Source organism: Epinephelus moara, chromosome 1 (genome assembly GCF_006386435.1).
Source record: "Epinephelus moara isolate mb chromosome 1, YSFRI_EMoa_1.0, whole genome shotgun sequence".
Lineage (NCBI taxonomy): Eukaryota > Metazoa > Chordata > Actinopteri > Perciformes > Serranidae > Epinephelus > Epinephelus moara.
Window position 1 is genome coordinate 38,319,439 of NC_065506.1, and position 25,538 is coordinate 38,344,976.

Genomic DNA, 25,538 nt, shown 5'->3' on the forward strand with positions numbered 1-25,538 from the left:
TGGATGATCTGCTGTACTGTATTTCCTAAGCCACAGCTGCCCCAACGTGACAATATATTTCATTTGTTTCCTGCCAAAATAGTCTGTCCATCCTTGAAGAGGGATCCCTCCTCAGTTGCTCTTACTGAGGTTTCTACCATTTTTTTCCCCATTAAAGGGGAGGGGGGGTTACTTATCCGCTGCGAGGGTCCAAGGACAGAGGAATGCCGTATGCTGTAAAGCCCTCTAAGGCAAATTATGGTTTTACTGGGCTTTATAAATAAAATTGCATTGAACTGAATATTAACATTTAACCAAAATCACGTCCTCTGTCTAACCTCAACCAAAGTGCTTTTGTTGCCTAAACCTAAGGCGGCTGTCAGGACATGAACCCGAGTTTCTGTTTTCACAGTCCTGTGAATCCAAGGCGGTATATATATGTAGTGTTTAATCAACTCAAAGAAGTGTTGTCTCTGAACATATTCTAACGATTACATTGTCACCACAACATAATAATGAGTGCAATTAGTATTAAACAAAAGTAATTTCCAGGAGACAAGGTTGAGATGAATATAGTGGAGTAAAAAGTTTGAATATTTCTCTCTGATATATAGTGGAGTTGAAATATGATTTAATCCAAAATGAAAATATTCAAGTAAAGTAAAATTATGTCAACATTGCACTCATGTACAGTCCTTGAGTAAATGCGCTCAGTTAAATCCACCATCAAAGTGACCATTACAAAATAAAACTTTGCCTTCAGATGAGCCCTTTGAGAGTATTCACCCAGTCAAACTGAGTTGAATGAGTGTGTGAGAGACTGTGTATCCCAGCCAGCTGTGTCGGAGTGGACCTCCTTCTTCTCCTCCTACAGTCCCCTCCTACTTCCCCAAGATATAGGCAGCGCTTTAACTTAGTCAATCAGAGTGGGATCTTTAACTGTGCCCGCCACTGGGTCTCTTTGCCTCGGCCCACCACATACACACTCACAGCAGTCATCACACACACACACACACACACACACACACACACACACTTACACACACACACACACACACACGCTCACACACACACATGCACGCTTGCACCGGCACACATATGGAGTATTACTGCTACCTCCTGCTCTGGATCTGCAGCCAGCAGTTAGGTGAGTGAAAGGTGTTTATATCTGAGTGTTACAGTTTCAGAGTGTTTGTATCCTAACATGCTTTCAGATGCATGAATCAGACCTTCTTTCTGTCTTCATGGAGCTTTGCAGTATAATAATGGCTCTCTAATTGTTAGTTATACTTTGGCTTGCTCCAGAAACAACTGGAAACTCTGAGACTGTTGCTTTTTACGTCTTTTTATATATGCACACATATTCTGTTCTTGAAGGAGCAGCAATATCTGAATATCTTCAGTGAATGAATGAATGGCTGCTTGTGTGAGTGACATCCTAACCTGACATCTTGACCCACTATCATTGTAAGTGACAGGAAGGGCAGAGCTCAGTGCCTTTACTGAAGGATATGTTGTCCCCCCTCAGGTCTACACTGAGGTGCTGTGTGTCTCATTGGAAGCAGGAGAGTTCTCTCAAATAAAAGTTGATGCTATCTTTTCACAGTCAAGTTTCCAGCGACTGGAGAGTTGTTGGTGCTCTGCCAGAACTGTGGTCAATTACCAGTGAAATCACTCTACCAGTAACACATCTAGACAGGAGGGAAGAAAGAGAGAGTGAATAAAAGGCACCAGAAGTATATTTATGTTTGTTCAAAGCCAAACATTTAATATGAGTCACTTGAATTAAATCACAATTATCACAGGTACAAGTAAAGCTAATCAAACCTATTGCACTCTTTAAATATACTGTAGAAGCTTGAGTAACTGATGCAGCACCACAGAGATCTCTATATGGTTTTGAGCTCAGCATACTGCGGACTGTAACCACATTGTTTAAACACACTGTGTTGGCCAATGTTTCCATAGAATACAGTGCATGTTGTCACCATGGCTGTACATGAGCAGTTTTCCTCAACAGTGAAGCATTATTCATTCCTATTCTGTTTTGCGGCATCACCCTGAGGTTAATGTACTGAGGTCTACAAGACTGAAATTGTTCAAGAAGAAGACATTAATTAATCTTCAATTTAGACGTTTGGTAACTAACACAAAACTAAGAAGTGGAAGAGAGGAAATCTCTATTGTAAATATTTGGTTTGATTTTGGAATTTGTTGGAAACAAGCTTTGGACCGATGCCACCGTGAGGGAGACGCTGACCTTGTAGCTATAGTCTGCGGAGAAAGTCTTGATGCTGGATGTGGTGGGAGATGTTTTGGCAGGCGCATGAGAAGGAGGCAGCATTTTAGTCCTCTGTTTGTGGAATCCTGTGAGTTTGGGACCAGTGATCCCATCTAGATAACTTTGAGGGGGGCCGTCTCATATTGACGTAGATAACACCTCTAAACAGCGGTTGCCATTTCCCTCAAGCAACTACGATATGACATGATGACATTTCTGTATCACACCTAAATATTTATTTTTGCCCTGATAGAACATTGTACTTCTTGCATACTTTCACCAGATTTGTCCCCATAAGGCACATGTCCTCATAAGCACTGTTCTGACAGGATATGTCAAGTCAAGTTTATTTCTTCCTTTCAATCAACATGCACTGTGACCACCCCGAGCTGTCATGAAGAGTTCCCACCATGTCTTCCATATTGATGTACAGTAGAGGATGAAGTGTGCACTGAAAATGTCAACAATGCTAATGAATTACTGACATACTCATAAATAATAAGCTATCACTGGAGACCCTCCAAAATACAAAATTTATGATCCAAAAAAAATTACACCAGATTCTGGCAAGATAAACTAAACACTAACACGTAATGAAGTGCCCTGATAGTAAATGAAGTAGCAGTCAAGTCCATTATTTTCTTAATGAGTAAGTGCATGGTAGCAATTACATCATGGCCACTTCCCAAAGCAAATTTGGGAGGATGTTTGCATCACTATCGGCTAATGGGCATCTAACATTTTGTGTAGTCAGTATAACCCATGCGGTCTTATTTTAACAGTGCTTGATTTAATCAGTGTGATGTCATCCCTGCTCATCATATTTTGTCGCTTGGGCAGAAGCCCCGGCGTTACTAAAATTATCCCTTTTGAGTTGTATCTTGGCGCAAAAGCAGTTGGCAGTTAGGTTAAGGCAATAAAACTACTTGGTTATGATTAGGAAAAGATTGCAGATGTCACTAAAAAACACCCAGCTTTGAGTGACACGAACATGGCTGGAAAGGCAGCAGCCGATGTTGTGGTTTCTTGGTCTTGAACACCGGTCTCTTGGATCACAGTCCCATGTTTGTTGGACCTATCCATCTACCTCCAACCTACCATGAGCAGACTTTCACACTCTTTAAACTACATTTGTCTCTGAGAATCTAATAATGATGCAGATGGGTTAACACTGGAGTTGAAAGCCTGGTGCGTCTCACACAGATGCTAAATGGTGCCCCCAGTGTCACTACAATAACCCCGGGGACACTGCCCAAGCAGCGCATTTTGACACCCTGGGAATGAGACCAGGCTGATTTAATGGCAGTTAAAGCTGCAATTACAGTTTTTGGCCACTAGAGGACAAAATAACTTAAGACTAAGCTCAGTCCTTATGTAATATCACCTTATACAGCTTCTATGGCTAACAGGAAGAAAAATTAGCGATCAATTTGAAGAAGTTATTCTGCATCTGAGAAAAATACCTAGCTCTTTAGCTGCTTCATGCTCCACTATACCTTGATTGTTACTGCCCTCCAAAATAATATATACGAGATGATCTGATCTTGCCCCCCATAGACAGGATGATGTTATTTTTCAGTGCCTTCCGCGAATCGTTTAAAATCACTGTTGAAAAATTAAATCTGTTTTATGGTGATACAGCGCCATGGTTGAGGTCTGGTTGGGTTTAGCTATGGAAACGACTTGGTTAGGTTCCGAGAAAGGTCATAGTTTAAATAAGTGCCTAGTTGAGGTTCCATGGATGATTACAAGAAACCAGAGTTGACTGTCATTAGGATAGAGGAAATAAACAGCGATCTCATGTGATACAGGTTTGTGTCGAGATGGTAACCCCAGATTCATGAAAACTCATACTAGATTTCATGTACCATGTTTTAAGTGATCGTTTTAACCCGAAACCATTATCTTTCAATAACCCTAACCAAGTGCTTTTTGTGACTGAACCCAACAAGACCTGAACCACAGTGTACTCACACCATAAAAAGTGACACGAATATTGTGAAGCAGCTCGTGAGAGTTCTGCAAATCCAGTATTATTTTCTAGGCACGAACCTTGTTACAGCCCAAAGATTTGTCGACACCTCCAACCACCCCAACCTATTCCCTCTGGAGACTTTGTGGCTCAATAATAATGTCACTCAGCTTCCTCCTTTGTCACCAACTGACAAGACTGATAATTCCTTTACCACTTGAACATACATGTGTAGTTTTGAGGCATTAAAACAACCAATGCTGTTGTTTTTGTCTATTCAGCGATGAGACTGAACCAATTAATGCACGAAACAAAACCTCTGGGTAAAAATCATTGGAGTTGGATGATCATTTTTGAGTGGTTTCTGTGACCCATTTCATGTCACGCATCGATTGGTAAATGTCATTGATTATGACCAATGTGTTCAACAGTGACCCAAGCTTTGCATGAGGTGTCCTTTTGCATTATTTTAATTAACACGGTTCTTATAAACTGAGTAAATAAAGTAAAGTCATTTACTAGAACCAATTTGTCCAAGTTTGAAAACCCTTCTGGGACCTCCAGTAATGCCAGGTATTTACTATACCTCTGCCAACAAATCTGGGAGGAGGTTATGTTTCACACATTTCTGTTGTTTTCTTTGTACGATATCTTGATTGATTACAGTTGGTCCAAGATTCAGATGATTCTAGTTTGGTGGTATAATTAGATCAGGGATTCCTTAATTCCTTCATGCTGTTTCGACTGCCTTTTGGATCTTTCTGTGCCCGGATCCTATTTTCAAAAGTAAAGCCTGTCTGTTGGCGTCTACCAAGACTAAATATGCCAGTAGCAACAGATATTCCATAGGTAGTCCTTATTAAAATGTCTCATTAGATTGAATTATTAATGTAATTAATTGGCTGGATTACTGTCAGATTGTTTTGACAAATACCTGCTCATTAATCAGGAGTCGTTTTGTTTTACAGCATTTCTATTTATAGGCCGTTGAAGTTTTATTGTTACATGTTAGTTTATGTTTCCTTTGCCAAAAGCAGTTAATGCTTTACCTAGGAAACTTGCTGCTTACTAACTCTACCCAAATGTCTTGACATTGTCATGCAGATGTGTGTGGTAGCTAGTAGCACACGTTTTGTATTGTTCTGCCCCAGAGACTTGGTTTGGATCCCCGGAGGGTCTTTTGTTGGCTCAGAGGGTTTACAGCTTGTTAATCAGTGCCCAGTTGGCTGTTGCTGCTGGGAACATCTGGTTTAAGATACCCTGTGCCTTCCATACTATTTTCGTTGGCGTGGGGTAAATGTGATATAAGGTGCCAAATTTTTTGGAAGTATATTGTCAACTGTGAAGTATCTTTCCAGAGAAAACCATTGTAATGGAAACCCAGGATGGACTCAATGGAAAAACAGTACATTCTGTTGCTTCTGAGATTTATTTTATGTGCAGACTCTCTCGTATTTGTTAAAACATCAGTCGGATGCTGTCGTAATGCAGTGTCTGTCCACTCACATGCACATCATTGTGACGTTCCATATGTTTTCATAAATCCTTAACCTTATTACACTGTCTCAGTTTATAAAAATCCTGCATCATGCCTGTCTGATATGAGGATGAGTCTGAGCCAGCAGTTTGCACAATGCAACCCGCATGGCTGCTCTATGTCAGTGGGTCTGTGGTGGAGCTCCTGCAGCTTGGTGTTGGGCCAAAGGCATCAGCGGACTAATGTGGGTCGCACCGGCAGCCACCGGCCTGAGGTTTATTTATCTGGGCATGGAAGCCGGTACACAGGAAACCCAGCAAAACTCCGACCTTGCGTTAGAAGCTGCTGATATTACTGGGAATATTAAATTGCTCTGCCACATTAGTAGCTTGAAATGGAAACTGGATCACCTCCATTCTCATGCGTTCACCCTGACACTTCACCCTGTCATAGCTCTCGCTCATGGTCAGACTTCAGCCCTTCTGTGATTGCGTCTTTGGGAATGTATTTAAAGTGCTTAGAAGTCATCCTAGCATTTTATTATTTACCAGAACTGTTAAAATTTATGCGCTTCATCTGAACAATAATGACTTCAAAATAATACACCCCACTGCCCTTCATTTGTAAAATGATTTATGCTGCACCACACTGTCAAGAGTTACCCACTGATTTCTGTTTATTTTTTGTACACCTATCTGTTCTCAGCAATCTATTTCCAGTCACCCCTTTTATGTTTCTAGATAAACAGAAACTTTCGGAGGATGTTTGAAGGACAGGATCAAACACCAGCTGAACATGTGAACCATTCATACAACAGGAAATGAGCAATGTGGAGAATGAGTCAATATTTACATGAAGAGCCTGCCTGGTAGAGATTGCTATTTATTTTAATGGAGGTTTTTCATGAAACAGAACAAATGGTCTTTTGCGCCAATCAAGGTGTGATATACTCCTGGTCACTTGACAGACTTGGGTGATGAATGACTCATTCACTCTGTGGCTGTCACTCCATTCACATAATGTCCTGTGGTAACATTGTGGTTGGGATGGTTGTGACATTGACTGCAGTTACCCAAAACCCTCAATTTCAGCCTTAAGTTTACAGAGAACAGTTGCTGAGAAACAGTGGGAACAGATACTTGGTTTGCTATTTGTTTGGATAACCTATTAACACTTATAAATATTCACTATCTAAGGAATGCAGACAGCTTCACATTTCTGTCGAGGGACCATTTTTCATCAGGGAATACAGCTGCTCAAAGTCACCTCTCCTCTGCATTTCAAAGTGCAAACAACTCCTCACCCAAACAAATAATTCCTGTCTGCTGTGTTACAAACAAAAAGCTAAGTTGAGATGCAGCTGCACCCTGTATCACTCAAGCGGCTACCTCCGGCGTTGAAAAATGAAGCCAATGCTTATGTGCCAAAAACTGCAGTTCCTTTAATGGCCACTTGAGGTTGGCTTGAAGAGCGAGTAAATCCCCACAGACCCCCATGTTAAAATTCCCAACTCTACAGCAGAATAAACATGTTCACAGCCTATTAACAAAAACTCTTTGCTCTCCACAGCTAATTTCAATATTTATGACACCTGTATGGGGGGTGAATATTTGTATAACTCTTGTGTTTACATTTTATTAAGGCTTATAAGTTATACATAACTAAGGGCAGGCTATTGTCAGTGACAGGCTGTCTGCGAGTCAGAGCCACTCCTTGCTTCTCTACAACTCCCTCTCGTCCAAAGATGGTCACTTCTTTCTCCAAAAAAACAAGATTGTGACGATTAAAATGCTGAACTCAAGGCTTCAAAATGGCTGTCTCCAAGCTAATGGCTGATGCGCTGTGGCTACGTCTATTATTTTATACTGTCTAATGTATCAATACAGTATTGTATTTTAGAACTTTGACACTTTTCATCCTGACTTAGAGATAACATCATGTTTTTATAGCAGTGGTTCCTAACTGGTCCAGCCACTGGGTCTAGATTTCTCCTTCGTCATTAGTTCAGGGACCAAACAGTAAATATAATCAGCGTCATACCTGCGTTTGGCCATGTCGGCAAGCTAGTTTACTGTCTCTGTCAAGTAGTTATCTGTTAGTCGCTCACTCTCCAGCAGGAAACGGCACTTCAAAATAAAAGCTCTGTGTTGGAAATTCACTGTACTTAAATATGAAGTGTGTTTTTTTACCAACTTGGCACGTTTGCGAGTCACTTTCGGTCCATTTAGAATGGACACATGACCCACTTACCGACCAGTTGGTAGCTACTGTTTTATAAGGCAGAAATACTGATGGGAGTCTTTTATTTCATCTGCAGTAAAAACGCAGTAAAACATGATTCTACCGCTAACCCTATTGCTGACCCAGTCCTGTCACCTTTTATGGTTTAAAATTGGCTTACTTGTATTGAAGTCATAACAACAATCATCCTCAGCCAGAGCTGGAGCACCAGAATTTTATCTCTAAGTTAAAGTGCAGGTGAGGTTTGTCCTCATCTCAGTGTAACACGATAGTCAGGGTTCCCACGGTCATGGAAAACCTGGGAAAGGCATGGAATTTCACAATCTCATTTTTCAGGACCGAAAAAGTCATGGAATTAGAAAAATTATTAAAAGTTTTGGAAAACTTATTGAATTTCTTTTAGATAGGGGCGTCGGTGGCTTAGTGGTAGAGCAGGCGCCCCATGTACAAGGCTGTTGCCGCAGTGGCCCGGGTTCGAATCCAGCCTGTGGCTGCATGTCATCCCCCCCCCCTCTCTCTCCCCCCTTCACACTTACCTGACCTGTCTATTAAAGGCAAAATGGCCAAAAAAATATCTAAAAAAAAAAATTCTTTTAGATAGGAAACTCTAGCATGAAATAGGGATTGAGAGAGGGGATGACACCCCTAACTCATAGAATTTGGTGTGTTATAACCTTCCATGTAATGTAACATAACAGTGAATTCATTCACTGTAAGTTAGCCGTTGACATAACATACCTCTAATATGCGTCAACTTTGAGCTGCATGATGTATCGTGTCAGCATCAACATCGAGATGTGCAATAGTCATACTAAAGGGCATTTAATGTCAAATAAGGCAAATTAACTCAAACAGCTTATTTGATGCTTGATACAAATGGGAAACATACACGGTTTTCATTTTCCATGACTTCCACTGGCAAAGCCCTCCGCTTTTAGGTCTTATATGTACATGTGACGTAGTGTGGCAGTGTTTGTTATGGGAAACGAGATTCTCCTGCGCGTGTGTGTAGTAAAGTACCGTAAGCAGGCCGGCAAGTGCAGCAGACAGTGAAGTGCGTGTTTTTCTGAAATGACAGTGTTATTATGGGTCCTTGAAATGTCATGGAAAAGTTTTGAAATGTTGCCCCTGAAAATGTGTGGGAACCCTGAATATCACTGTGAGTATGATCCCACTGTTCACTCATAAAACTGTGCAGATCTTTTAGACATTAAAAAGATCCACTATTAGTTATTTGTGTGTTCAGACAAAACACAGACAATTGTAGAGGTGGCATGTCAATGTAAGCTGGGATTACACGCGACTTTGCCTGTGCCAGCACAAATTGATGCAAAGATCTGTCTGGGAGTTGAAAATGTTTCATAATCAAAAAATTAGCATGTATGCCAGAGCTTCATGAATCAGTTCATAAATGAAGAGAGGCAAGAGGATTTAGGACAGATCAGAAGGAAATAACCGACAGAATCAGAGTTTCTGGTCGGTTGTGAGATCAGTCAGAGTTTGAGCTCAACAAATACACACAGGCATGGGCTAGTTCTTTTAATGCTGGAAAAGAAGTAGTCCGTAAGACGTGTTGTCCAACCACATCGGAAGCTAAAAGTATTTATAGCTGCTCCAGAGGGCCACACTTGAAGGCTGTCACAGAGAGGAGGAAGGTGTAATAATCTTTTATATATGAGGATAACATTGCACTTTTTAAAAATAGTGTCCTGAGAGGCATCCTTACTTTTTTACTTGTTCTTATGAAAAGTGTTACAAATAGTTCTTACTTTGCTCAGCTGGCCGATCGCTGCATAAAGCCATTGGATTGGTTTTGGAAAGTTACAAAAATTGTTGGACGCAGCCCCCCAGACGTCAGAAAGGGGGTGGGGGGAGGAGTTTCTGAAGCCATTGACCATCTCACAAGCAGTTCTGAGGAAGTATGCTGGCACCTTAAGGGGCCTCCAAAGCAAAATCTGGCTTGGGGTCGGCTATGCAGTCAAACCACAAACTGCTACACAACAAGCTTTTGTATTTGACTCAGCACCAAACCAATACACTGACGCTGAATTGTTAATGGTTATTGTTGTTCATGGATCGCCAAGAAAAGCAAGCAGCTTCTGTGAGGTATGTTTAAAAGACTCAGCTGTAGTTTTCCTAATGGAAGCCTGGTACACATTGTTACATTCTGGAGGTTTTGGGACATACAGTTCTTGACATCAACTAGACAGTTACGTAATGTGGGTAACTTGGGCTCCTCAATTTATCTTGGCAATGCAGATGAGTATCATTGGGATAAAAGTGGAAACAGATGCGATACTCACAATTAATAGGGTTATTGGATAACATAGCAACAATATCAGGTCAACAGTAATCGTATTAAGAGACTCAATGTTTTCTCTGCATAACAGTGAAGTAATAACACACTTCTCTTTATTAATATACATTTAATATAATATTTTAACCTGCACAGTCACATACTTTTGTTCATTAGGCATGTAGAGACAGCTTAATACCTGCCAATGAAAAATCATAAAGCTCCACCCGTGATTGACAACATTTCAAGAGAACCTTGGGTACAACTGTCTTGAATTTGACATCAGCTGTCATTTGTTAGAGGCTAATTTGAATTCTACATGTTTTTTAACTTTGTTGAGCATTCCTTCACCTTGTTGTTTACGTTTAACTGAATTTCCCCTCGCAGGGAAAAAAAGGCCTTACTTAACTTGACATGACCCCGGAGCCTCACAGATGGGAAGAGGGGTGGTTAAGTGTGAGGGCGAGGGATTGAATAAGCCCAACAGTGTGTGGACAAGAGCCGCAGAGATGTAAGAAGTCGGGGGGTCAGTGGTGGTTAAAAGCAGAGGCCTTTGTGCTTTCAGCTCAGCTGTGCAGCTCAAACTGTGAGAAAACACTTTATTTTTTTTAACAGTAATCTTCAACTCCTCCAAAACAAACCTCTGTGTCTCATTAAGCATAAAATCCGCTTGACTTTTAACACAGTCGTCAGAAAAAATGTTGGCATTGTAAGTTTCTGCAAACCATGGATACGTACGTTATTATGTAGTGGATACATTGAAGCAACACTTGGTTAACGTGGTTAGATTTAGGCACAAAAATCAATTGGTTATGGTTAGAAAAAGATCACATTTTGGCTTAAAATGGTTTTTGGGGGCACAGTCCTGGCTGGAAAAGCAGCAATGTCTTGTTAAAAACAACTGCTTTTCTTGCCACTACCCTTGCTGGAAAAACACTGATGGGTCACTACAAAACACCTATGTTTGGAGCCTAAAAAGCTGCTAAAAAACACTGATGGTTGCTACAAAACACCTTCGTTTGGAGCATAAAAATCCGCTGGAAAAACACGGATGGGTTGCCACAAAACACCCTTGTTTGGAGTGTATAAAGCTGCCAGAAAAAAAACACAGACAGGTCGCTTGAAAACACCTTCGTCTGAAGCCTAAAAACTGTTTGATAAACACTGATGGGTCACTACAAAACACTCTTGTTTGAAGTCTAGAAAGTAGCTGAAAAACACTAATGGGTCACTGCAAGTCACATATATTTGGAGCCTAAAAAGCTGCTGAAAAAATGTAAGGATTGCTACAAAACATCGTCATTTGATGCCTAAAAACCCACTGGAAAAAAACGGATGGGTCACTGCAGAACAACTCCATTCAGAGCCTAAAAAGCACCTGGAAAAACACTGATGGGTTGCTACAAATCACCTACATTTGGAGCCTAAAAATCAGCGGGTCACTAAAAAACACCCTTGTTTGGAGTCTATAAATCTGACAGGACAGCTTGTTACAAATCGCCCTTGTTTGGAAGCCTAAAAAGCAGCTGGAAAACACTGACAGGTCACCACAAAATGCACATTTGGAGCCTAAAACGCTGCTGGAAACACAACTATGACTATGTGAAGAGTGGCCTGCAGTCTGGCAGGCATCTCGCCTTGGTGACACACCATGCACCGTCCCCTCCACCTCCCTATGGCAAAGTCAGCTTATATATTACATCACTTTAGAAACAATAATATGATATGTATGAAATGTGCAAATGTAATGTGTTTGTGGTTTGCAGAAATGCGTAATGCCTGCATTTTTTTCCTGGTAACTTTCCTTTGCCATTTTCTCCATGCATTTTTTTTTGCTCTGATATATAATAGCTCCCCAACTAAATTGGTATTTTTGGGGATTTAGAATATTAATGAGCTCTGGTGTGAAGGTCAACATTGAGATGAAACATCAATGGAGCAACATCGATCAACACACGCACATTTACAGTAACTCTGGCAACTGGTGAAACAGAGATCAGCAGGAGATTAAGTAGAAGACAGATGAACGGAGAGAGATGGATCGAGAGGAAGTCGGAGTGGCAGACGATTATGTTTTTTCCCCTTCTCTCAAGCCAGGAAGCAAATCTCATCACCTCAGTGTCCTTATATACTCTTTTGATGGAAATTTAAAAGCCACATAATGCTATCGCCATTAATAAGCCTAATGGGTAACATGGTGACATGCAAAATCTGAAAAACATACCTTCGCTGATTGGTATTTTAATTGAAAACAGGTGTTCGCTGCTCGTTTCTGCCACCTGGTAAGCTGTCTAGAGATGTAAGGGGAGTTTAAGCACACAATCGGGAAAACAGATTTGCTTTGATCAGGTCCCCCGGCAGCTTTTAGTTTTTACCCTCTGACAACTTGTCAGGTTACACTTCACCATCTATTAACTACAACACAAAACAAAACTCCTTGCTGAGTCTCGTTACCAAGCTTGTATTTGCATTTGCACTGTATTCATTACTGATATGGTGCAGGTGTTTTCTATTTTTTTCATGTGGAAGGACATTTACTTTATAGTTCCTCTGTTGAAATGTAAAGCAAAGATATTCCATCTTTCTTACATCATGTTTAGGCCTGTTTTATGTTTTATCCCAGACTGGTGTCTTTCAAAGAGCTCTTATGGAAGTAAAACATTGGTCGTCTAGGTGGCCATGTTGATACGATGCTGCTTAATTCCTCTGTGTCCGCTCAGCAGCTCTGCAACACTAATACAATTAATATTTGTTGTCTTTATGAGAATTGTCTGTTTAGACTGGCCCAGGGGGACAAACAGACAAGGCACAGGGAAGAGATTATTTTAATGATGACTAAGGATGAGTCTGCAGCTGTTTGTTGAACTAAAGCCAGATGCTGTCTGGTCTAACCAATGCTAATGTAAATGTTTCTTGCAGTACAGACATCCATAAAACTTCTGAGATACTACCACGTGGCACTGAAACCATGGATGTTCTGTTTAAATTCTGCTGATGTGACAGAACTAGGTATTTAACTACGAGTCATTAAGGACATCCTCTTGAACCAATGCTGATGAAAATCATCTTTTCTCTTTCAAGGCTTCAATGACTGCTTCAATATCGACACAAAGAACGCCAGGATCATCAAAGGCCCTAAACAAGCCCAATTTGGATACACTGTGCAGCAACACGTGGCCGCTGGAGGAGAGAAATGGTAAGGGGCTGATATGATTTACACTATGCTTTGATGCAAAATATTATAGCACGTTGATGATTTGCACCTGTGAAGTACTCATGTTAAATTCTGCTGATCAGTGCCTGCTGACCAAACAGCCTGGTAAACACTGTGTGCTTGAGAATCAGTCGATTTCGGCGACTGGAAAAACTGCTGTATTTGACATTTTTAAGGCTTCTGACACCACAGTAACCGCTTGGATTACAGTGTCACTTCTATCATTTATATTTTATGACATAAAATATCAGTGACTTGTACTGTGAAGTATATTTTTTGCTTTTGCAAAGAAGCCAGAATTTACCCTGGTGATCTATGGCTGAGATTAAGAGGTCAACTATATTACGACTGTAAAACACAAGCGACAAGCAGCAGTGCTGACAGACTGTCTGACTTGGCAGTGAGTTTTTTTTCCCCCCGGAAAGATAGTGATCTACTGTACCTCTCCTGCGGTGTGCAAGCTTTCCTCCCATTAATTTGTGCTTGCAAAACAAACTGTAGCTCTGAGCTGGATACCTCACATTCATCACGTTACCTCATCGCACAAACTGACTCCTGATGCACACTATTATTAGGCCAACTGGCACCGTGTGGTGGCCAAAATTAGTTTCTGGCATCCCAAAATTATGTCTGGTAGCAAACACTGTGCAAGTACCATGTCGAGCTCCAGCTGCGCTTCTGTGTGTGTGTGCGTGTCTTTGTGTGAGTGTAAATCATTAGTTCTGTTTATATATATTTTAATTATTTTTATGTTTTTTTTTTCTCTCTGATGGCTTCCAGACTGGCTTCACCAGAAAAATGATAGGGCTGGTCTTTTGTTTAAATGCTTTAAAGCAACCTTTGTTTGCAACGTCCTGACGAGACCTTAAGCAGTTGATAAGTGAATAATGACTGCCCCCTCTAAGTGGCTTCATTCATTAGGATGGATGCTTGATGTACAGGCATGAGACCAGGAACATTGTTTGCATCTTGCCTCCTTTTGATAATCAGCTTTGTTTAACCATCCATCCCTCCATCCATTATCTGTAACCACTTATCCTATTCAGGGTATTTACCCTATTGGCGTCAGCTAATCATGGTCGGAAATTAGCACCAGCCACCAACCAAAAGCTGGTAAAATATGCAAGTGGCTGCTAGATTTGCTTCATTCACCAGCCACAAAAACGGTGGTAATGTATTGAGTGGTTGGTGGAATTCAAAATCAACCAGCCACAGTGGCAAATGGACAAAAAAGTGAATTTCCAACCCTGCAGCCAATCCCGGCTGACACTGGGTGAGAGGCAGAGTAAAATCTGGACAGGTCACCAGACTCACGCCAGAAGCATAGGGGCTGAAACATAGAGACAGATATTTATTCACACTTTTGGTCACTAAGGTTGCTTTCAGACCTAGAGTTGTCTTGCTTTGGTCTGAATCAGGGGTTAATTTTGTCGTTAAGCTGCATAATTGCCTAGAGTTGGTTCGTGTTCTCACGGCAGCATTTATAAGCGGACCAGATCAAATGCCTTGTGTGAGAAAGCTGCTCTTGATTGGTCAGAATTTCCATGCGGGAAAAATCCAGGAAGTAAACAAAACGTTGAAGAAGAGTACACTGCACTGTACACTTTAGCGCTGCTCATCGTGGACTATATTGCTGTCATTGTTCATTTTAGTCAAACCATACAGTTTGAAAACGAGGCGCGGCTCCAACTAGAAAACAATGTTTTGATGCATTGGATGTGCTGAATGTGCATATTAAGGCAGTACAGGAGGAGGTGCACATTAATAATCCTCCAGGACTGTAACATGCTCATGTTTAACCCAAACAATGTGTCATGTGACTGCAGTTGGTTCAGATCCAGGTCGGAATACATTCTCACCACAAATGAACCACAGAGTTTGTTTGTAATCAGACTGAGACCACCTCTTCAAGAAGGTCTCGGTTAGGTTGTTGTGGTGTGCACCTAACTGCGATTGCTGTGTTCACACCTCCCCAAACGAACTGCACTTAGGGGGCAAACAAACTTGAGTTCAATTGAACTGAACCGAACAGGGCAGTGTGAAAGCACCCTTAGAGTAAACCTGCATTTCTTTGGACTGTGGATAAAAGTCGGAGAAAACCAATGCTAACACAGGGAGAACATACAAACTCCACACAGGTTCAAACCCAGAACCCACTTGCTGTAAGGTGACGGTGCTAACCACTGCAGCGCCATGCCACCATTTGTTTTTACCGTGAAAGTTAAACTAAAAATGACCTCATCTTTCCCTAACTATAAACACAGTTTCAGTTGTCCCAAGGCCCTGACACACCAAGCCAATGGGCTGATGTGGGGCCATCGGTAAGTGTCTGTGGCCCTGGTTTTTGCAGTGTGTTCAGCACCACTGGGACTAGTCATCCCTTGCCAGCCTTTGTCGGCAGCTTTTCGGCCACTTTAACATGTTGAGTCAGCAACGGAGCCACTTGGTGAGAGAAATCTCTGATCTTCTGTTTAGTTTAAGTGAATCATTGTGCGTGAAGAGAAACAGAAATAAGGACAGCAAGCAAAAGTCAAGAGTTCACAAACAGAAGACTCTCATTTTCCATCTTCATCTCATTTTATCATTCCAGTTCACAAATATTTTACCAATGACATGGCCATCTGGACTGAAGCAACTGAAGACCAACAGGTGGTTAGATAGAGTGGTGTGAAAATAGCAGGCATACACTACTTTGTTTAACATATATATATCATAACAACAGTTTGTATTGAAAGTCCTGGGTCTTCTGGTTTCCCTTTTTGAATTAGTAATACAGAGTAGCGCCACCTGCTGGTATGGAGAGTTGTTTCCTCTCACCCAGGTGCGGAACATCCGTGTCTTTGTGGTGTGTTCACGTGCAACCTTTTGGCAGTCACAGGCAATGTGAATCAGTGAAACAGCCGGCCTTCATTGCCACTAGTTCTTAAATGTCGGTCTGGTGTGTCTGCAGCTTTAGGCTGTGTCCAGACAGACACTGAAGAAATGCAGCCCCCTCACTCATGCAGACACAGACAGACCTCCACAAATAAATGTAGGGCTATTTCTATTTGGAAAAACAATCAAACCTGGCTCAACTTACACAGCAACACAATGCAGCGTCATCCGGAGCAGCACTGCATTGGCCAATAAAACACATACAAGCAAACTTTGGTGGTACTTTGTAACATGAACACTGTGCTACTGTTTCCTTCATGACCATTGTGACGAAATATAAAAGGATTACTGCTGTGCTGACTTTCCAGAGCTGTAAAATCCCTCCTCATAGAAACTGCTGTGCAGCGTTTTGGCACTGGAAGCAAATTCAAATGGATCTGTACTTTTTGGATCATATTTCATTGTCTTACAAGAATCTGTTCAACAATCAACCTTAAACTAACTTCAACTTGATGCAAACTCTACAGGATGAATGTGTGTGGCAGCTAGTGATAATAAAGCTATCTAGTCAAAAACTCTGAACCTTAACCACAGAGGTGACACCTCAGAAAACACATCAGTCATAGCATAAGTGTAACATAAGCATCGTTAGTTATACCTAATCCTATAATTGTTGCAACAACATTGTGGTAGAACTCAGTTATGTCTCATTTAGAATTCATTGGTCATTATAGTCATTAACAGCCCGATGGTATCGTTCTCATTTTTACTTCAAGTACTGGTCGTCCAACATAATGCAACCACTGTTTTTGCAGAAAATACAGCCCTAGGCTCACTGTCCCATTTTACTGTTCCTCTTGGCGAGGTATTCATCCTCCATCATCCTCAGGCAGCCTGACATATGAGGCCTATATTGCCTGATGTGTGTGTGAAAAGAGAGAGTATTATGTTCATACAAATGAAGCTTTATAATATTGCACTTGGCAATTAAATCACTCTGTTGGCTGATATCATCACAGATCACAATGTCTGTTAGTAACCTCAAAGTAAAAAGAGACTACAGAAGCTGATTGAGAGCTTTCCAGTGTGTGTGTGTGTGTGTGTGTGTGTGTGTGCACGCAGATGTGCTCTTATATTGATTTCTCTATGTGATCCAATTTGAGCTTCAGAGCAGGAGCGTGAGACATTTTTGGAAAGTAATGGCATTTTAGCTGGACCTGTCTTTTCAGAGGTTGGTTTTAGGTTTAAGGTTGGAATCAGGTGCAGGCTCAGGTTTTTTTATTGCCAACAAATCCCATTAAAAGACCAAAACCAACAATGAATTGATTCTACTGATGATGTCTGTGTAGCTGAGGCATGTTGGGCATACTCTTCTGTGCCAAAGGCTGCCATAGTTGTCCAAAAGCTATTAAAAATCCATCAATGAGCCACACTGTTAACACTGGGTGTTCCTTCATTGTAATGGACATGTAGTTGATAATTTAGTCAATCAAGGAAACTGCTGTCAAAAATACTCACAAATCTATGGCTTAAAATAATCCTCAACAGATGCATGGTTAGCTTGTGATGAGAGTAATGTTTGGCAAAAACCACAGTGCCTTTAAAAGTATGTATTTGTGACCCATTTTTAAAGATTTACACCTTCATCCGGAACCACACACACTGGGTTGGAGTCAGAAAGTATTGAGACACGTTGCAGGTTTTGACTTTCCATTAACAATAATGAAAATATAAAATATGACTAGGCATATCCTTTAAGGTTTAGATGAGAGGTTAGGGAGTGCAAACCTGTGTGTTCCTGGTGTACAGGAGAGTGAAGTAACAAACTAGCAAGCGCTGCCAGAAGTCAAAGTCTTCCTTTGCGCATGTCAGCGACAATATCGATGTCACTGTAAAATCCAACTTTTTTTTACTGTTCGGAGCCGCTGTCAGCCAACCATGTCTACCAGAGCTGCATGGGTCTGATGAAGCTGATTTATGTGGAATAAAGGTCACCGGAGACACTGTTTCAACTGAGGTAAATGTCTGAGAACGAGGTGAAAACATTTGCCATGGAAGAACAGTGCAGACTGTGCAAACAGCGTCCAGCCAAATGGAGCTGCAGGGATTGGGATTTTGGCATCTTTATTAGGTGTTCGTACATCTGGTATAAAAGTGCCTTTATTCAGAAGCAGTAGAACAGTGGTGGTGTGGAAGAGCACTAATGTGGTGGAAAGTCTTCTTCTAATTCATGCAAGAAAACATTTCTGGAGATGTCTCCTTTATTTTATATATTTAAACAGTGTTTTAAGTGTTGTTTCATTATTGCGGCTTCTCAGTTTACTGTCTGACTGAAGCTACTGTGAACCACAGTGTGACTCTCCCACTTGTTTTACACCTTGGTTATGACTCGTCTGTCTCCGCGACAGACGACTTAGTCATCCAGTGGAGTTTAGTTTTTAAAAAGACTGTTTGGTCAGTGCAGCAGTGTGCGTAGGTGTGGGTATGTGGACTCACAGCTGCATGCTCAAACTCAAGCTGTACAGTATATTTGTGTGTGTGTCTGTGGGAGTGTGTGTACCTAATCTGACAGCTCTCAGCTGGACTCAGGAATGTTGCAGGATCTGAGGGAGATGTGAAAACACTGTGTTACTGAGTGTGAGAGGATCATTAAGATGATTCAGAAATAATGTTGTTTTTAATTTTGACAAGACTAAATTTATTTCATCCACATCCAAACATCTAAACCAAAGATATTGCTGCTCAGGAGAGTGTTATCTTTCACCAATGTTCGCTTGGCTGAAGGATGTGAGCATCCAGCTGTTATCAGACAGCTGTCAAGGAAGTATTTAGATTCTTTATTTCTTTACAGTGTGTAGGATTTAGTGGCATCTAGCGGTGAGATTTCCAGATTGCAACCAGCCGAAACTTCTCCCATGTCCCATCAGTGAGCTCTCGGTTAGAGTTCCTTAAGTTTTCATTGTTCAGGAGGTTTTTCTAGGACCCAACCTATCAGTTAAGATCTCTTCCTCTCTAAAACAAATGAACCCAGTGATTCAATAGAGTAGAAACACTGAATAAAGCAGTTTCAAGTTAAAATTTGGTGTTTTTTCGACGCTATTTGGCTTGTCACGGAGGGACTGTTAACTACAATGGCTAATGCATACACTGGAATGGCCCTAGAGACCATGTTTGATTTGTCTGTTCTGGGCTACTGTAGAAACAGGGCGGTGCAACATGGCGGTTGCCTTGGAAGAGGATCCGCTCCCTATGTAGATATAAATGGTTCATTTTGAGGTAACAAATACATGATTTTTATTTTCACACAAAAGGAACGCCAAACTGGTCTTTGCTGCTGCTCTTCCTGTCTTAGGCTTTCCATGTAGGCGCATGGAAGGGCAGTAAAGTTTGCTGTCTCTGCCTTAAGGCTTTATGCGTAGACGCGTTTAGGGATGCACCGATCCGATATATCTGGATCGAATATCGGCCCCGATATCATCAAAATAGATGAATCGGGTATCAGAAAATGCAACCTATACCTGAGGCGATCCTTTCCCTTTAAATCTATTGTGACGCAAGCTACATCATACATCATGGAGCAAAGGAGAGAATCTGCTGTGTGGAGGTATTTCACACTATTTCAACTGCTGTTGCACAGTTATTATTTTTTTGTTAAAAATAAATAGTTCATCATTGCATTAATCTGTTTCATCCTGTTTCATTTTATCTTAGGAACCGTGTAGTCATCAATCGGTATCAGGTATTGGCTGATACTCAAAGCCACAGCATCGGGATCGGTATCAAAACTGCAAAAGCTGGATCGGTGCATCTCTAGGCACGTTGAAGGGCAGCGAGGTGTGCTTTCTCTGCCTTAGGCTTTCCACGTAGGCACGTTGAGGGCAGAGAGGTGTGCTTTCTCTGCCTTAGGCTTTCTGCGTAGGCCTAGGAAAGGCAGAGAGGCCCCAGTACAGAGCCATGCTGGTAAATGTAATACTGCAAATAGAAATAAAGTGGTCTTTACCTAAATATAAAAATACCTCATTATGACAGAAGTTCTGTTGAGTGTTATACAGAGTAAGTTTGGTAAATTTAAGTATACTAATGTAATTTTTTTCATGTTTTTAAGTAAAATCTGGAGCGACAGTAGTGAGTCTAGTTGACAAATACATGTGTGGACTAAAGAAGTTTAAATAGAACAGGAATTCCCTCAAAGGAGTATAAAGTAGCACACAATGAAAATACTCAGAATTATACTTTAATACAGTATTTTGGTACCATAGTACATTGTTTTCCATGACTGGTACCAGATTAGCAATGCTTTATTGTGGTGAAATGATGCCTTCGACTCCACATGTCTCTCATTTTCATGTGTGCCATCTAAGAGGTTTAGAGGGATTTGTATTTGTTTTCTACATGATGAATGTGTTGATGAGGTAATGATCTGTGCTGATTAGGACAAAATCTGCTCTTTTTTTTGTCTCAAGTGAATGAAAAGGCATCTTTGAAGTGCCAGACAGCAGCTCTGCAGCAGAACATGTGCACACCAAGTGTCAGCACTTCAGGGGGGCAATTCTGCTGATTGTCTGGGTCTGTGTGCTCTGATGCTTGTATTCAATGTATGGACAAATGTGACGTAGACGCACTTAGATTAGTCAGTCAGAAAGCTGTGTTGTGAGTGATACACTTATTGTGAATTGAACTGGATAGTCCACGTCCCTGACCATTTATGCCTTTTAACTTTCTAACCTCCATTTTCCCCTCAAGTGGTTTCACCTCAGCTGAGCTTTTGAGGGAATTTAAATTGTTACAATCTCTGATGTTGCCTGCGAGCATCTGTGCTAGACTGCAGCGCTGTCAACTTTTCCAGAGCTGTCTGATTTCTCAAAACCCTCAGCTCTGTGTTTGGATAGGACCAGGATCACAGCTGGAAAGTGACTCTGTAAAAAAAAAAAAAGCTTTTTATGACCCGGACCTGAAGTTAGACAGGCATGTGGCTAAATTCAAAATGCTTTGAGAACCACATTAAGAGAGTAGTGTAATGTGTATTTGAGATACTAAAACTGCATGTGTAGAAGAACACTTCTCTGAGAAATTAGATAGAATAGAAGATATTTCTTTCATACCAAAGCATGTGGTATTTAGATGAGATGGGTAATATTACTGTTTTTTCAGTTTTTGGCGTCAGAGACATCAAGAAGTAGAGACATCTTTGTCAGGTCTGTTGACAGTTTCTGTCTATGACTGCTGATAGAGCTACCAAGTTGAGGAAAGGTCATAAGGTCAAGAATGTGTCATTTCCTCACATGTCTACTGAGCATTATGGTGCTCTAAACACTCTGCCAGAGCAGGCGCTCTTTGGGGAGTTGAGAAGAGGCCACTTCACCTCCAATTGGTGAAGAGCTTGGGTGTTTAAACCTGATGGGATACACGGACCTGCATACATGAGCCACGCACCACAGAAGCCTCCCACTTGCTATTCCCACTGTTTATTTTTCTACAGTCGTACCAGGTCTCCTCAGTGGAGACCTGACCTTTACTCTTTAGCTCAGTTACGAGTTGCACACCACCAAAAAACTACAGGGAGTCTGTGAAGTCTTTCAGCACTGACCTTAAATAGAGTTCCCTTTATTTAGCTCGTTTTCAAAGCTGCAAAGAAAAGTGTTTTTACACGTCCTGAGCTCAGTAGGAAAACAGAATTGGATCCATTGAATTTGAGTTTAGACAAAACACTCACAGTCATGTGATTGTAATGCCTATGTCATCAGTTTGAAGTATTTTACACAGTTTAAGTTAGAGGATACCCGTTACATTTAATTCAGTGAAAACAGGACTCTGTGGCACAACATTGTGCTAATGTCAGCATTCTAACATGCTCACATTGACAGTGTTCACAGATTTTATGAGCAGATAATGTTTACCATCTTCCCTGTCTTAGCTTAGCATGTTTTGTACATGTTCATTACATTCGAAATGCAACTGACCTAGATGGGAATACCATTAGTTTTGCAGGTACTTGGACACAAACGTAAGTTTCACATTTTGACCTGATGGTGGTGCTAGAGAATCCAAGTTAAGCAACTAAGAAAGTTATTACAGTTCATCCCTAAGGCAATGTGATTGCTTGTGCCAAATTTTGGAGTGAAGCATCTAATAGTTTTTGAGTCACATGTCAACAAAATGATGATGCTAAAGGAGAAGTCATGGGATTGCCAAATGATTCATCCTCTGGGAACCAAAAATATCTGAACAAAAAAAAATGTGGCAATCCATGTAGATGTTGAGATATACTTTAAATACTTTTTGAGGTTTTATGGAGATTTTTAAGCCTTTATTATGGACAGTAGAAAGAATCTATTCTGTATCCCTAAGTCACAGGGGCATCCTGTAGATCAGTGGTTCCCAGCTGGTGTGTCATGGTCCAAAAGTGGGTCACAGGCCCATTCTGAATGGACCACAAGTGACTCACCAAAAAAAAAAACACGCACTTTATTTTTAAGTACAGTAACTCCCAGCAAAGAGCTTTTATTATGAAGTGCCGTATTCCACTGTAGAGTGAGTGACTTACCAACTACTTGACAAAGACAGCAAACTAGTCCAATGACATGGCCAAATGCAAGTATGACGCTTAATGTATTAAACTGTGGGACGTTGAACTAATGACTAAGGACAAATTTGGACTCCATGCCTGGACCTGCTGGGAACCACTGCTGTACTGTAGATAGTGAGATTGTTAACTGCAGGGCTCTCTTAACTTTTTCAGGCCAAGAACCCCTGAGCTCAAAGAGACAGAGCATGGATTCCTACTACATACTGTATAATGTATACATTATTTTTGCATTTTAGGTAATTCTCAGAATATCTTTGAATCATCTCTTGTTTAACTTGCCTGTAGCTGCTAAGTCAGCAGCAGTTGTAGCATGGCTAGGTGCATTAGCTTCATCCTCTGCACTTTTGTCAGTGTTTTCTGAGGGAAACAGTGTGTGAGTATCTCTGGTTTGAGATGTTACAAAACCCCGTATTGTTGCTCACAAGAATGTCAGTACAATTGGAATAATAATACATTTAATTGTCCAACATATTTCAATAGTATGTAAATGTTAGCCCTTACTGTTGTGGATAAGTGTAGCACAGTGATTTAGCTTTAGCTGGCTCACCTGATTGCACAAGGACTCAAGGATAATGGTTAGCCAATTATTAATGTTGTGTACCCTAAATTACAGATGTTTTTTTTGTTTGTTTGTTTGTTTGTTTGGGGTTTTTTTCTTTAATGAAAGGGAGGAATTGTCTTTGCTAATAATATTTTGGATTGTGGTTAATGGGTATTTTCAGACATATTTAAATCTTTGGAAAAATAATTAAATTTAAATTCAATTAGTAAACTTTTTCTTTTCTTTTTTTTAAAGATATTTTTCTGGGCATTTGCCTTTACTGGACAGGTAATGGTGTGAAAGGGGGAGAGAGAGGGGATGACATGCAAAAAAGGGCCACAGGCTGGACTTGAACAGCCTTGTACATGGGGCGCCTGCTCTATCCACTAAGCCACCGATGCCCCCAATTAGTAAGCATTAATTTGGCGCCCCCCTTGCAGTGACTCTTAGGGCCTGTTGAGGACCCAGGGTTTACTGGATAGGTGAAAACTTTGACTTGGGGATGCTGGAGGAAAAGGCAGTGGACCACCAAAGTTAGCAGGATTCATCCTGTGGAGACCATAAATGTTTTTGCAAATTTTATTGAATACTTCTAACAGCTGTTGAAATATTTCAGTCTGGGGGAAAATCATGGACTGACCAACCAGTGCTGCCTTTCTTAGAGCCACGTCGCTAGCATTGCTACAAATTTATCCTAGCATGAAACACAGGCAGCTCATTGTTCGAGCCAAAAGAGACCAACATGCTTTATGGGACAATGTATTGAGGCAACAAGCATGTGCTTCCTCATAAGTCACCCTGTCACTCTCTGGTCAATGCTCTCAAGTAAAGTAGACACACCAAATGAATGTCTTTGGAAAATGATTATGTGACCATTACAATTCCTCCGATTTATGAGGCAGCATTAACAGAAGAACACATATCCTGTTAATGCAGATAAATGGAATGTGATGAGCAAGCGTGACATCGGAGTAGCACGCTCATGTTTGGGGCAGGGATGTGGTTTCACAGCGTATACATCTCTTCCTTCCAAATATGAAAAACATTACCACATTAATAACAGCCTGGGCTCGGAGATGGCGCTTCCTCAAAACCCCAAAATCCTGTATCCCCTGGTAACCATGGTAGAAAATGTCTGCGCATTCATTGTGGGTCAAGTTATTTCTTTCGGTGTCATTACCATTCCTGCAGTGATGATGCACCGGGGCTAGCATTCGACCCTAATGAGCTCTGGAACATGATTGTTTGAACAGCTTCTGGTGAAATTCAGGAGGCCCCCAGGCAGGCATCCAAGTCGAAGGCAACAATGGTCCCTTTTCATCAAGGTGGCTGTATCCTGACCTGAACTTGTGCTTCAGTGCCTCCTCTTGCCAACGGACAGCAATAACTGAAGTAATAATCATGATATTAATAGCTTCGAAAATATGAGCCCTGTCGGAGCCACTGTGGTGAAAATGACTTCCAGAGTCTGTGGGACTTTAAAAAGTTGGCTTCAGGTGCAATAACATTGAAGCTTACTTCCATATGAGTCCCTCTTTGATGTGCAGTGATGGCCTGTTTGAACAACATTTCCTCTTGTCCTCATTTGCTGCTGTAAAATGTCAAATCATAACTAAATTTTCAGTGTGTATGTTTTGACTACACATCACATGCACAGCTGCCCCCAAAGAGACTCACAAATAAAGACGTCATGCCACATGGCAACAAAAAACTCAAGACTGAAAGTTCATTCTTGACTTTGGAAACAGAACTTAAACAATCTCACCACTTCTTTTGGGGCTTTATTATATCACACGGTCTTCCTCAGCAGGGGTGTGCCCAGTTCTCATGGAAATGTAGATTCAATTTTCATCAGTACTTTATTAAACCCTGCAAGGCTGCAGTCAGCGTGGTGATGAACTGTAACAGCTTACCCAGGTCAACAAATAAAACATAATGGATAGGAGAAGAAAGAAAAAAGTAAATAAATATAAGTACATACATACATTAGAAAACATACAGTAATGGTGTTCAAATTTTAATTTTTTATGCACTTTATATACAGAAGTGTTCTTAACTTTCGGATGAACACTTTTGT

At 41.0% G+C, this 25,538-nt stretch overlaps 1 protein-coding gene across 1 annotated transcript in view; it reads left to right on the plus strand.

The window, feature by feature from the left end:
- Positions 1-934: 934 nt before the first annotated feature.
- The window catches only part of itga11a (integrin, alpha 11a), an 81,142-nt gene continuing 56,538 nt past the window's right edge, over positions 935-25,538 (plus strand). Inside the window, exons 1-2 of the mRNA XM_050045102.1 lie at positions 935-1,126; positions 13,328-13,442. Of these exons, the coding sequence (XP_049901059.1) occupies positions 1,054-1,126; positions 13,328-13,442 (188 nt within the window). The 5' untranslated portion in view covers positions 935-1,053. The remainder of the gene's footprint in view (positions 1,127-13,327; positions 13,443-25,538) is intronic.